Source organism: Notamacropus eugenii, chromosome 6 (assembly GCF_028372415.1).
Source record: "Notamacropus eugenii isolate mMacEug1 chromosome 6, mMacEug1.pri_v2, whole genome shotgun sequence".
Taxonomy (NCBI): domain Eukaryota; kingdom Metazoa; phylum Chordata; class Mammalia; order Diprotodontia; family Macropodidae; genus Notamacropus; species Notamacropus eugenii.
In genome coordinates this window covers 165007319-165021241 of record NC_092877.1, presented here as the reverse complement: position 1 = coordinate 165021241, position 13923 = coordinate 165007319, and the positions used below count along the sequence as shown (strand labels likewise).

Below are 13923 nucleotides of genomic sequence, written 5' to 3'. Positions count from 1 at the left end.
TGAGTTTTATCTTTAGTTTTGCCCCTTACTAAGTCTGAGATGTAGTTTCAAAGTTCATCAGTGTCCTCAGTTCCCATTACAATCTCTACTTCAGTCACTAACAGCTACTCCTTTTTCAGACCTGTCAACACATTCTTTTTTTGAATGCCAAGATCCTCTATCTACCACCACCTAATGAAGATTAGGACTCTCCAGTCATAATCCTTTCCTGTTCTCTCAAGTCATTCAGAGACAGCTAGTCTGTTATTCATAGTCAGAATGGTTAATCTTTTCAACAATACTTCATTTCTGAATCCCTTTCCCCCTTGTTCTTCAGATGTTTCACCTGATAATTCACAGCCCAAGTAACAACCCTATTCTTTTCCCACTTCTAATTCCAAGCCAGTTTGGCTAGAATTTCTGCATTTACCACAAATTCATCACCTTGGTTTTTACCACTACACCAGTCTTTTAATTAATTTTTGATTTGGCTATGAAACTGCTCACAGTGATGGTTCTAAAGTTCCTCTATTCAAGAACTCAATGCTACACCCACTCTTCTCTTAGCAACTAGCCTCAACCTTATTTTACTGAAGACAAACACTGTCGTCTGGAACCAATTCTTTTCCCCTCACCTCTGCATCTATTCTTTCATCACTCTCTCTGATCTGAAAGGATGTGAAGTGATCTTTGCCAATGTTAAATCAACCAACAAGCATTTATGAAACCCTAAGCAAGGAAAGAAAACTTGCATTCTAACTGTAGTGTGGGAGAGAGCATGAAAACAGGTATATATACATAGAGTAGATAAATTCATAATTGTCCAATCTGATGGTATTTTTTCAGTTCTCATGCTTATTTACTTATCTGCTACACCTGACACTGTTAAGCACCCTCTTTCTCTCCTCTCTGGCCTTTCAATGCAGTACTCTCTTCTAATTTCCTATCTAATCATCTCTCAGTTTCTTTTGCTGATTCATTGCCTCTATCATATCCTTAAAGCTCTGCTCTTCTTTCTACACTTTTTCTCCATGACCTAATCAGCTTCCCTGATGCCAAAGACTTCAGAGATCTTTGTATCTAGCCCCAGTCTTTTCCATGCATTCATTCCAATTTGTATAACCAGTTGCTTACTGGGCTTTACATTTGCTTTGGAGACATATCAAACTCAACATGTCCAAAAAAAAACCTTTCCTCCTATCCTAATCCCTTTCCTAATTTCTGCCCAAGTCACCACCATTTTTCCAGTTGCCCAGGTTTGTAACCATGGCATTATCCTCAACTCCTCAGTCTTTCCTCTCTCCATATATACATAACTTTCTCTGTACTCACATAAATGCTCATGACCTGAGTATATCATGTGTGTGTGTATTCACACACACACACACACACACACACACACACACACTCTAACTGGTCCTAGAATTGTTGCCTGATGTGTTTCATTACCTGCAGAAATTATGTAACTAGCTTGTTACAGTTCCAGCTTTTCATTTTTCACACAATACTAAGATGTCTACAGGCTATGTATAACCTGGAAACTCAAGGCTGGCTCCATTTCTCATGTATGATATCAAGAAATGGGCTTCCTGGCAGCTATTATCTTTACAATAAGGCCTTTCCAGAAATTTTACTGCTGGATGAGTATTAAAACAAATATTGTGTGTGGGTGATGACTGTACATCATACCTAAGTATAGTCAGACCAATGTTCATACTTTCTAGATATCAGTCCAAGCTTGAGCTTACAATTTTAGTGACAAATGTATCTACTGCAAAGCACTTCTATATCAGGGGTGTGGTCACGTGAATCAGAAGAATAGTAAATCTCATTTCTCTGGTGCTTTGTTTCCAAATTCTGGCTCCCAACACTCCTTCAAAGTATGCCGTCAGATATTATTATCCCTGTAGGCATTATGTGAGGTCCAATTTCAACATATCCTCAAGTTCAGCAAGTCCTAATCACCAACAATTTACCTTGACCAAAATATTTTGAGGAAAATGAATATGAAGAAGGTGAACTACATTGTCCTCTATGGACATTTCTCTTATCCCTAACCAAAAGCATTCCCTCTCATATTTGATCTGAGAGTACTTTTTACTCCATGTATATCTCATATTCTCACATTCATTTCTGTTTATTTGAGTATGTGTCATGTAGCCCTTGGCACACATGGAACATATTCCATAGAATAAGTGCTTATTTGTTAATAAGTGCTGCATGAATGATGAATGAAAATTCTAATGTTTAAAGTTCTGTGATTTTATGATGCCCATCTACTCATACTATCTTTGGTATGCTTTCCAAATAGCCTGAGTGAGAAAATGCTAAAACTCTGGAATCCAACTCCAAATCATTTTCATTCATCTATACCCAGGGAAAGAATAAAGAGATTAGGCGGAAGGGAGGGTTGAATACAATAGAACTTGAATCAAGTAAGTGCTAACAGAATAAGGTCTATAAGTATTACCCTCCTGGAAGAGTTTCTCTTGGATACTGTCTCAAATCAACCAACATTAATTAAGCACTGTGGATACAAAAAGGGGCATGAGAGTTTTTGTACCATCGATCTCTGCTGATGTTCAGACCAGTTTTCAACCGTCTCCTTTGTGTGATCATAATCCTTGGCCACTATGTCCACAAAGGGCTCTGTCCTGGGTCCTCTGCTCTTCTTTCCAAAAATTTCCTATGGTTCAACTATCCTATGGTTGGCCTGTTCACCCAACTCTCATTTCTCTTCTGGGTTCCTGTCCAACGTCATCAAATGTCTAGCGGACATTTCCATCTGGATATCCAGTAAGTTAACTGAAAACACTCACAACACAACGCTTCAACCTACCCATCCCTTCTCCTAACTTTCCCCTACATCTATTGAAAACACTTCTATCATTTCAGTCACCCAGGTTTTCAACCTTGACAGTCTCTTTCACTCTGCCTTCAAACCCAAACACATAAAAAAATCTTATTATCTTATATCTATATTTGTTATCACCTGCTAATGAGTCTCATTTCCAGTCTCTCCCCTCTCTATACAGGTGACACATTGATACAGTACAGATCTGATCATGCCATTCTCCTGCTCAAGAAATTTCAGTAGCTCCAGACTACCTGTATGATAAAATACATACTCTTCTGTTTGGCATTTAAAATCCATCACAATCTGGCTTAATCTTTCTTTTACCCCAGATTTCCTTCATTTCATTTCCATATTTTAACCAAACTACCCTAAATTAAAATTCTCCATATGTAACACCATTTCTTGCTTCTGTATCTTTGTTACATCCACCACTTCAGATCCCTAGTCAGCTTCAAAGCTGAGTTTAGGTATCATTTCCTACACAAAATTCTTCCACACTAACTTCTTCCCCTTCCAAAAATTATTTTGTATTTACTTACCTGGATATATGCCTGCACTTTCATTTTGGTCTGCACTGGGAAGAATTTCCAACATCGGTGTTAGGTGAGAATTATCAATGTTACACATCTTGAATCACATGGGGTATCTTGGAACAGGAAGTACTCTAGCATGCTACTTTTAGTCATGTCTGGCCATAACAACAACAATATATTCTTTCCCCATAGCGTCATTTGCCGTGGTGATTTGAATTACAGATACTAATTTTTTTTCTATTTGAAAGGTGTCCTTGAATGGCCATTCTGGACAAAACTCGTTGTGGTGGCCATTGGCTTCACGGGAGGCCTTGTCTTCATGTACGTACAGTGCAAAGTCTACGTGCAGCTGTGGCGCAGGCTGAAGGCCTACAACCGTGTGATCTTTGTGCAGAACTGCCCTGACACTGCCAAAAAGCTGGAGAAGAATCTCCCCTGTCATGTGAGCACAGACATCAAGGATGCTGTAGTAGTGCCTGTGTCACAAATGGGTACAAGCGTACTGCTAACCACAGAGGGCGGAACCCCAGAAGTCATACCAGTCTGATGGGACTGGCTGACCTTTTTCACTAGAGTCTGAAATGTTTTGCAGCCCTCAGTGACTAGAGAGCAGAAGCGATCTTGTATTGTTCCCTCACCCCAACCCGAGCTCCTTACCTATCTTCTAACAAGACAAAAGAAAGATGCATCAGGTGAAATGGGCCCACAATCCCGCAAAGCTGGGCCTGGGGCGGGGTGTGGACATGTGTGTATAAAGTCTGCTAAGAGAATCCTTTCTGAAAATGGGCTAAAACTAAATGGAAATTCGTCATTGGTCACAGGAGCAAGAGGAAAGTGGGGGAAGAATGAAGACTTGAATTTCAATGTGTATTTTTACTTCTAGGGTCTTTTCTGATAAAGATTTCATCTTCCCATACTGATGGGGAATAGCAAACACATCTAGCTTACAATCTTAAAGTTGCTTGCATTAGTCCTAAATCAAATCAGGAAAAGACTTTAATGGGCTACATGATTTCTAAGGTCCCTTCCATTAGTAAAATTCTATAATTCTATAAAGGATGCATATTTTTCTGAGACTTCACACTTTGACAGTAAATAGATTTTTACGGCTACCCTGGAGCCCATTTTGACAGCTGCATGAATTAGAAATAGATGAAATACACATTCAATTGTGTACAATGAAATGTTTTTGAGAAATGATATTCAACAAACATTTATGCAGAACAGAGTTTCAAAATATTTTTTCGTTTTATCTTTCACGCAAAATGCCAACCAAAATTCCAAGCCAACTACTTGGTCCTATGTCTTCTCTGCTGCCACCAAAACAGAGATGACCATGCCTTGGATTTCAATAGTGTCTAAATACTTTTTAGAACAGGAGTGTCATTGCTTATTATATTAAAAGGATTCACAAGCATATAATTCTTACAAAGCATTAATTTAGTTCTATCCAAGTACCCTGCTTGAATGGTTAAAGAAAGTGCTATTCCTCAATAGGTTAAAAAACTAAGTTGCAGAACTTATATGAAGTGACAGAAATAACCAACTTCTGGTTATCTGAAGCATCTGGCAGTGGAAAATCCAATTTAAAGTTGCTTTTGGTTCTACAACTGAAAACCTAAAATTATGACGCCAGTATAGTCTATTAAGTAGTGCCCAAATAAGCAGTTACTAGGGCAGTGAGGACAGTATCTAGACCCATTTCAAAGACCAGTGTCTCTGCTTTATTCTATTTGTTTTGGTGAATCTCACTCTGAGAAAATGGAGCTCAGCAGGCTTGGCAGCTCAGTTGTTATAATGGTTTTTGCATATTCATGTAAAACTAAAGTGTGAATGACATTGCAATGAGCTAGACTATTGATCATAGGTATACTGGTGTGCTCAAAGAAAGATGTCCTACATAAAAAACAACAACAAAAAAAAAGGGTGTGTGATTTGCTTTTGTTAATTGTCATATTTATTATTGTGGCAAGACAGCCACGGTGGCCATAAGAACCAGTGAATGGTTTGCACAAGTCTGGTTATCACACTGATGCAATTTGTAATTACTTGAGTCTCTTCTGTGCTCTTGTGGTTCATTGATTTTGTCATAGGAAGAGGAAAACAAAACCCCTTCCAGGGAGGAGATGGACTATGTTAACTGGTAGTAGCTATCTCCAGAGTTCAAACAATTTCAATTCCTGGAAATACTAAGTATGATGAACAATTTGTCAGTTTTTTAAAATGTATTCATGTATATACACAGCAGCAAAATGTAATGGTTTTCCATTTGTCACAGGACCAAGTTTGTATAAATCATTGCTCTGCAAGGTGGTGTGGAGGGTATGAGATGACGAAGCAAGCAGATAAAATAACATGGGTGGAAATGAAATGCACCAACTATGGATAGACACAAGCATGATCAGTTGCATTTTTTAAAAACCTGGGCCCTTAAAGAACTAAAATCTTGTAATTAAGTTACTCTAAAATTTCTGATCCAAAGATTTAAGGTGAATCCATGACTTTTAACACTAGCTTTGAAAGGCTTAACCATGGGTTTCACACAAGAGTGTTAATTAATCTTGCTTCAATTTTCTAACTCATTTTCTTGGGCTTTATATAAAACTCCATTTTAAAAAATGAATTAGCAATGATAAAGACATTTCCAGAAAAACATTTTACCTGAAAAACATTCTGAATATCACTGTTTTCACCTGTAGGGCACAGATTATTTCTGTAATAACCACCCTAAACAAATTTAAAGCAGTCTCTTCACAAATCTAGCCATCACAGACATATGCACAATCTATATCCATGGTAAGATGAGGCAGTAAAATGAGGTCTCACTGATTCGAGGCTTGTTTAATGCTTAGAAAAGGATTTCCAAAAATGGAAGGAGGGGTGCTGAGAAAAGATAGCAGTCTGGTAACAAACTTGATAAGATTTAAGTAAGATTTTGATAAGATTTTCTGTACCCAGAAAAAAGAGTAGAAGGTGGTAACCCATATTTTGTTCTGTAGTTCCTCCTCTCTATGCTGCACTTTCATTAACCCCCAAAGCATTTTTGATTCAGATTCTTTGTGCAATTGTCATGCAATGTCTAGTCATCTTTCAATCTGAAAGAACTACTTAAATTAAGCATCTAGTGTTAAAGGTTTATTCTTTTGTATTCTGTATGGTAATGATGCATATTAGTCCTACCAATGGAGGGTTCCACTCTTTTTGGTATTCAATAGTTGTTTTTGAACCTTAAAGTGCTGCTCTGGAGACTGAAAATAATATTGCCAAAAAAAATTCCTGTCCCTAGCAAACAGCATCAAAAGAGCATGTATGGATATAAAGTAAAATGAAACTAAAGTGAAATAACCAGCTAACAGCTCTCATTCAAAACTCTTACTCAATTCAGATAGGAAATAATCATTTTGGGTAATAGTGTAAAGCCCTAGAGTTTTACCACTAAAGTATTATGCATATCATGGAAAAATTAAATGGATAGCCCCTTCTGAGACTGTGGATCGTGAGTTAAGTAACAAGAATGAACCTCCAACAAACTGGGAGCCTTAAAAGTTGATTCATCCAATGTAACAGAAAAACACAGAGGCAGTAGAGGGGAGGAGAATAGTGTGGGAAAGAGGACATGGGGAAAAAGAGGGAAGAAGACAAAGGCTGCTGAAGGAAGGAGTCTAAATGAGTTATCTTTAAGAAGGCTCCAGGAAGGACTAACTCAATCTAAACTGCACTTTAATAATATACACTTATAACTCCGGACGGATAAACAGCATTGATTATATAGCCACCTTCTGCAAACACTTGTGATTTTTTAATTTGTTTTGTTTTTGCAAAAGGTGCCTTAAGTACCTACAACTGTTTATATTTTATTTGGTTGGGGAAATGAGTTCATGGTAGTGAGGAAAATATTTAAGGGGAAATAACACTGACTTAGAAAATATGGATTATTTCAGCTGTCTGTATTGACATGAATTTAATTTTTTCTTAGAAAGAAATGGACCTTTTACTTTTCTTAAAAAATTATGATTCTCCAGGGTTTACAGTTTAACCAAGAAGGGTGAAAGCAGTTTTATTCTTAAATCAGCCCAATGGTGCTATTTCACATACCCACAGAACTGAATGGAAGTACTGTTATTTTGGGCTACAGTGTTTCCTCCACATCTAAAGAAAACATATTCTGAAAGTGAACACTGCACTTACACAAATAAAAGAATATTCTAGTTGTGTGCAATTCTTGAAATTAGGCATTTGTGTTATTTTGGTTTTACCCAATTATCTTGCATAAACAATTAGATGTTTTGTGAACTAACGTGTACTAAGTAAGAAAATGAAGGACAAGAAAATATCTGTGGAAGAAAAAGTTTGTATATTAAAAAAGTGACCCAAACCTCTGAAGTTTTCTCAATTTTTTTTCTGGCTTAATTTAATAAAATTCGTTTGTTCACATTTCTACATATTCTTACCTGAAACACTTCAGCAATCTTTGGGCTCCTCTCCTTTGAACATTGGTTTCCAGGGAGAGAGGAGTGCAAGAGGTGGAGGAAAAACATTGTATCAATCAGGATAAAGGAAAGGGACAAGGGGAATTGGAGAGTCAGGTTATACCCTAAATCACTTAAAATTAAATACATAGTTTCAGTGATAAAAAAAAAAGTTGCTTAACTACAAACCACTCTCATATTTCAAAACCTGAAAGTTTACTCAGAACATAAACGTCTCTGCATTTGGGGAAAGCATGCCTGAGTAATCTACAAAAAATTACAAGGATATATAAAATAAGCATGCTATTGAGATCACACTAGTAAATATGATTTGGGGGGATTTTTTTAAAGGTTTAAAAACTTAAGTCCCCATCAGTACTAGGGAACAATGTTTTCTGACAAAAGGCAGATTTAGTTCAGAGCTTACAGACAAAAAAGACATTTCTCTGAAGAGAAGCAGGAATAATTAACTGGGTTTAAGCTAGATTCATGCATTATAGCTATATAATGGCTTGAGAATCTAAGAATATTTGGGATGTTTACCTAACCTTTCTACTCAGTAAACTCCAGTGGTTTCCTACTAACTTCGAAATCAAATATGGTTGAAACATTCACTTTAGGAAAATCACTTTGGCAGCTCAGTGGCAGTTGGATTAGAGTAGGGAGAGATTTGAGGCATTGAGACCAGTTATACTAATTGTTTATGTGAGAGCTAATGAAGATCTGTATTAGAATGGTTATCTATCTGAAAGCAGAGAAGGAAATATAATGAAGAGAAAGAAATGAGTCTGGCAGCTCCCACAGTACTGAGCCAGGGTCTGAGTGCTAGTCTCTTGGTGTGTAGAGAAGGCCACAGTGTTTCTGCATTTCCACAGGACTACACTGAAGGACATGGAGGTCCGGCCACTGGAAGTTGCCTGGTTTTGCTCCTGAACATGGTCCTCCATTGACAAAATGGCTAGGGTTGTTGGAGTGGAACAGTTTTTGCCCATGGAAGAACTGTGAAACTTAAGAAGGAAATAAAAACATGGTAACAGCCTTATTAGCACTATTTTAATTAACTAATGAGCACTGGTAAGAATGGTAGTCTCTTTGTAACTTTTCCTTAGAACATTTTAAAAATCTGTTTCATTGGTAGCTGGGAATAATCAATAATGATCCTGCTTCTCAACTAGTCTTATTATCTCTCCCCTCTCCCCCACACTCACGCATACTTATGAGATAACATGGGGGGTGGGGAAGGGGGGAGAACAGGAAATATTTCTTTACCCACTATCATCTCTGTCCTCCAGGTCATGAATATTCTGATGTACATGATCTTGGGTCTAAAGTGTAGCCTTGTGTAAAGACTAATTTGCATTTTCAGTGATCAAACAGGAATTTGGACTCAGTTCCTGGCTTTCTTCTGCTTAGAAGCTTGGAGACTTTGGACAAATCATTTAACCTCAGATTGTGTGTAAGGTTATTGTGAGGAAAATAATCTATTAGCCTTAAGATGCTGTACTAATGTGAACCATTACAGGAGACAGCATGGCATAGTAAAAAAGAACATTGGATCTAGAGTGCAAGTGGAGGTGAGAGCACTGAAGGCTGCCTGTTTGCCTAAGGCTATGCTGAAGCCCGCGGTGGGGGCTGGCCCCTGGGCTGCCACTGCTTAGGCACAGGGACGTGAAGATCAGATCCGGCTCATTCTCCTGGCTGTGCTGAGGCACAGGGGAGGTGCAGGTGGGGTTGGGGGTGAGGTGGATCCTACTGTTGCCCTTTGTGTACTTCATCACACCGGGGCTCAGAATCTACTGCCAGTTTGCTTAAGTGGAGCTTGCTGCTGCCTTACTGGGACATTTCCTGTCCTGGACTGCGCTGCCCTTTTACCTGAGCCAGACCTTTCCTGCCAATCTTCCAAGTTCTTTGGGATAAAAGATATTTCACCCCATCTTTTTCTTGGTTCTTCTAATGTTTTGGAGAGCTATTTTATGGTTGCTTGGAGGCAAATATGGGAGAGGTGCAGCAATTTTATGCTTACTCCACCATCTTGGCTCCCTAAAAATTACATTCTTACCTAGGATGCCTTTTATTTGGGAGAGAACCAAGCTCAGGTAACAACTCACATTCATTCCTAACTTTCTTACTTAATCAAGTTATCTGCTTGACAGTTGAAACTCTGAAGAAACCAGGCTCAAGAAAACAAGAGCAGAGGGAAGGATTTAGAGCAGGAAAAGACCTTAGGGGTAGAGTTGGTCCAACTCCCTCAATTTGCAGATGGAGAAATTGTGATTCTGTGTGGGGAATTCAGAAATCAAGCATAGTAAGAAGTAGAAATAGATCTTAGGATCTTCGCTGTGCTTAACAACTGTTAGTACTCAAAAGTAAACATAGTGTAATGGTTGGAGTGGTTGGAGGGCTGGACTAGGAAGTTAGGATTACCTCAAGGTAACTCCCTGTGTCTGACAATCATTAGCTGTTTGATAAGAAGCATGAGGCTCTCCCTGAGCCTCATGCAAGTAAGACTTATCTACTAAATTACATACCACACTGTAATCTCTGTTGTCATAGATAATTTACTACAAGATCCATTTTAATAATAGAAAGTTTCCCCAGACTTGCAAAATCTGAAATGTTTATATAATTACGAAGCCATTCCTTTAACCTAAGTTAATGAAATAAATAAGAGCAAACTATAACAATGAAGGAAAAAAGGACCTAATTCTGCCAATATAAAAATAAGCTTTATTTTTAGCCTTTATAAAGGATGCATATATTTTAAACATTGACAAATTGTTTTAAGTTAACAAAAAATAATTTCTCAATTTGTCTTTCCCTGAACAATTCATTTATGCTATGAATGACACACGTTAAAAGTATGTTGTAAATAAATAACACCAAATAACCTCATCTTTCTAACAAGTTTGTATTTCTCTTAATTCTAAAGGAAGGCATACTTTCTGTAAATTTATCCCATCCCTTGAAAAGAATGAGTAGATAGATATTTTCTTCTATATTAATACTGATTCTGCTACAAAAATATCATACTTCATGATGGGAAATCAGGAAATCATAAAGCAACCAATATTCATTTATGCCCCAGTTAAAAGACAGATTAACTTAGCAAGAGGGGGAATTAACATAATAAGACACTAATGGTTCTTATGAATTTTTACACTCTTCTTTGGTTGTGAAAGCAACAATTAATATGTCAGTGATGAATGTTTTCCTTCTATACAACATACTTCTAATGCTACTTCTAATACTACTTCTAATAAAAGGAGGGAGGATAGTATAATAATGAAAGGGTTGGGTTTGTCATGACAGTAGTGAAACTTCTGCTCTGGGCTTCTAAAGTATGCACAAACATGTTAAGGAAACAAGTTTTTACACCTAACCAAAAAATGTGATAAGGGATATCACACTTCAGGAGTATTCTGGGGAACTATCATGGTAAAAAGCAATGAGCTTCACTACGCTAAGCTAGAAGGCAGAATCAGAGGTAATGGGGATAGAAGGTGAGGCTTGATGTAAGGAAAGACTTAGCTAAGCCCAAGTGGACCAAGCTGACACTTCAAACAGCTGGCTCTCCCTCACCAGACATCTTCAGCAACACTCGAAGGGTATATTGTAGAAGAGATTCCTGAATAGTAAGGGTATAACCTAGAAGAACCTGGAAGTCCTTTCCAGACCTCAACTAATAAACCAATTCCTTTCTCCTCATCCTGATACACTCAAGTAGAAGGATCACTAGCTTGCATTTCTGTTCTAGGTAGCTTAAATTAAAATCTTTAAACATTCTTCTTCAAATATGACTTATTAACACATTCTTTTAAAACTGCACAGCAAATATTACTTTATAGGGCAGAACAGACAGATTCTGTAAATCTATATGAGCAGAATATTTACCAGGAATGCTTGAGAATTCTATAGTATTAATTATTTCTTCTTCAGTCAAATCAAATAGAACTAGGCCACCTCCGGCATTTCCTCATCGGAGTCATCTGATCCATCTTGGCTCTCTATTTCCCCCAAGTCTACCTCTGTAGACACAATATCTTTCTTTTTATCCTTGTTAGAAATTCCATCATTAGCACAAAATTTTCTCATCATAATATTTGGCAGTTTCTTCAGATCACCATCCCATTCCCTAGATGAAAGGAGAGAGTGCACAGAGAAAGCAGAGGATAATCAATATTTGCAAGTGTGAAAATATCACAAAGGAAAATACAAGTTTATTGCATTTCATACACTGAAGAATAGCAATTCCCCAAAGACAGAGCAGGTTACAAACAGCTACCAACACTGATCTGTAGCACTTTAACAACATCAAAGTAGAAAAGCATCAGGGAAGGGACACAGTTGGCCTTGTCCTCTTCTCTGTTCTGCCACAATCAGAACATCCCCCCAAGGACTTTGTGATCTAGGCATATGCAAGAGCAGGGAGCCTGAAATCAATGACTCTAAATGTATGGAAAGAAGACATTCTAAGTCCCCTAACTATATAAACTCTAAGTACAATGATGCTACAGTACCCCAATCTATGTCTGCCCCAGCACTGAGTATTTACTTCTCTACTTGGAACACAAACAATGATTTAAGTTGAAGAAAAGTGAAGACTCAATGTAGTACACATTAGAGTGTAACCTCACCATTTGGAAATTCTGAACTTGCCAGATCTCATCAAGTTATAACTGTTGAACTTGTCATTTATTAGAAAGCAGTCTTCAAAAGAATGATCAATATGAATAAACAATTTAATTCAACAAGCACTTGGTAAAAGCCTATGTGCTAGGAATTAGGTGAGGTGCCATGATATAAAGCTTATACAGCATCTAGGTGGCACAATAATGGACAGTAGTAAACTTAGAAGCCCAGGAAGACCAAGGACCAATTCCTGCTTCAGACTTATATCAGCTGTGTATCCTTTGGCAAGTCACTTAAGCCTCTCTTGCCTCAGTTTCCTCATCTGTAAAATAGGGATAATAACATATGCCTCATAGAGTTGTCATGAGGTCTGTTTTGTAACCCCTGAAACACAACCCAAACCCTCGCTGCTCTCCCCATGTAAGTGAGGAGAGAGTATGTTTTTTCTGGTCATGGAAAGCTACCTATACAAAGATGGGAGAGAAAATACCCAGTCTGAGGGAACAGTAGGAAGACCAATTGTGCTAGAATGAAAAGTATGTGAAATATAAAAATCAGTCTAGAAAGGTAGGTTGGAACCAGATGGGGAAAGGTTTTAAATGCAAGAGTGAGCTTTGAAATTTTATCCAACAAGAAACCACATCATTGAATAGAAAAGTGAGATGGTTAGATCTTATTAGATGATTTAGGAGACAATAAACTCAATAATACTAGATAATAATACTCTTTCGATAATATCCTACGCATAACACAATTTATAATACCATTAGTGATTACCAACAACAGGTTCATGTGAAAACTTGTAAAACACAGGTTAGAATCTTTACATTCAATATAGCCAGAGTTTCTACTGGAAGAGGTATTTTTTTTTTTGCTTTCCCTCAGATATTAGTAGAGCAACAAAACTGTGTTTAATTAATAATTTTCATGTTTAATCTCAGCATGGGAACACAGATTTAGATCTAGAAGGGATGTGACAGATTAACAGGTCTAACTCCCTGTACTTCACAGATGAGAAAATTGAATCTTAGATGTTATATAATTTGCTCAGGGTCACACAACTTAGTAAATATCTAACACAGGATTTAAACCCAATCTTCCCAATTCCACAGTGGTACAATCCCTCAGGATGGGGATGGAGCAATTCTGATTCTCAAGTTTGGATTACTTTAGAAGCCCTCAGAACGAAGCACATGTTAACAAAATGATTCTATGCCTCATCACCAAGATACATTCATCCCTTTTCTTTCAAATATGCTATTTCAGATAAAAGAAACTAGTAAGACATTCATAAAAGAGACTAGCAATCTAGATCAATAAGAAGCCCTAGCCTTCGTATTGGCCCAACCTAGACCTACCCTGCTGCTGTTCCTAGCCATCTTCAACCCTATCTCCATCTTTTCACTTCTTGTTCTGGAAACAATAACCAAAACAATACAATTATTCTAGGAAAAAG

At 37.6% G+C, this 13923-nt stretch overlaps 2 protein-coding genes across 8 annotated transcripts in view; one reads left to right on the top strand and one right to left on the bottom strand.

Moving 5' to 3' along the window:
* MARCHF1 (membrane associated ring-CH-type finger 1) overlaps positions 1-7748 on the top strand; it is a 663012-nt gene extending 655264 nt beyond the window's left edge. For all 7 annotated transcript variants that reach the window (XM_072621551.1, XM_072621552.1, XM_072621554.1 and 4 more), the window contains one exon: positions 3618-7748. In XM_072621551.1, the coding sequence (XP_072477652.1) occupies positions 3618-3916 (299 nt within the window). In that variant the 3' untranslated portion in view covers positions 3917-7748. The remainder of the gene's footprint in view (positions 1-3617) is intronic.
* A 2794-nt stretch (positions 7749-10542) lies between these two features.
* The window catches only part of TMA16 (translation machinery associated 16 homolog), an 80717-nt gene continuing 77336 nt past the window's right edge, over positions 10543-13923 (bottom strand). The window contains exon 7 of the mRNA XM_072621557.1: positions 10543-11970. Within this exon, the coding sequence (XP_072477658.1) occupies positions 11790-11970 (181 nt within the window). The 3' untranslated portion in view covers positions 10543-11789. The remainder of the gene's footprint in view (positions 11971-13923) is intronic.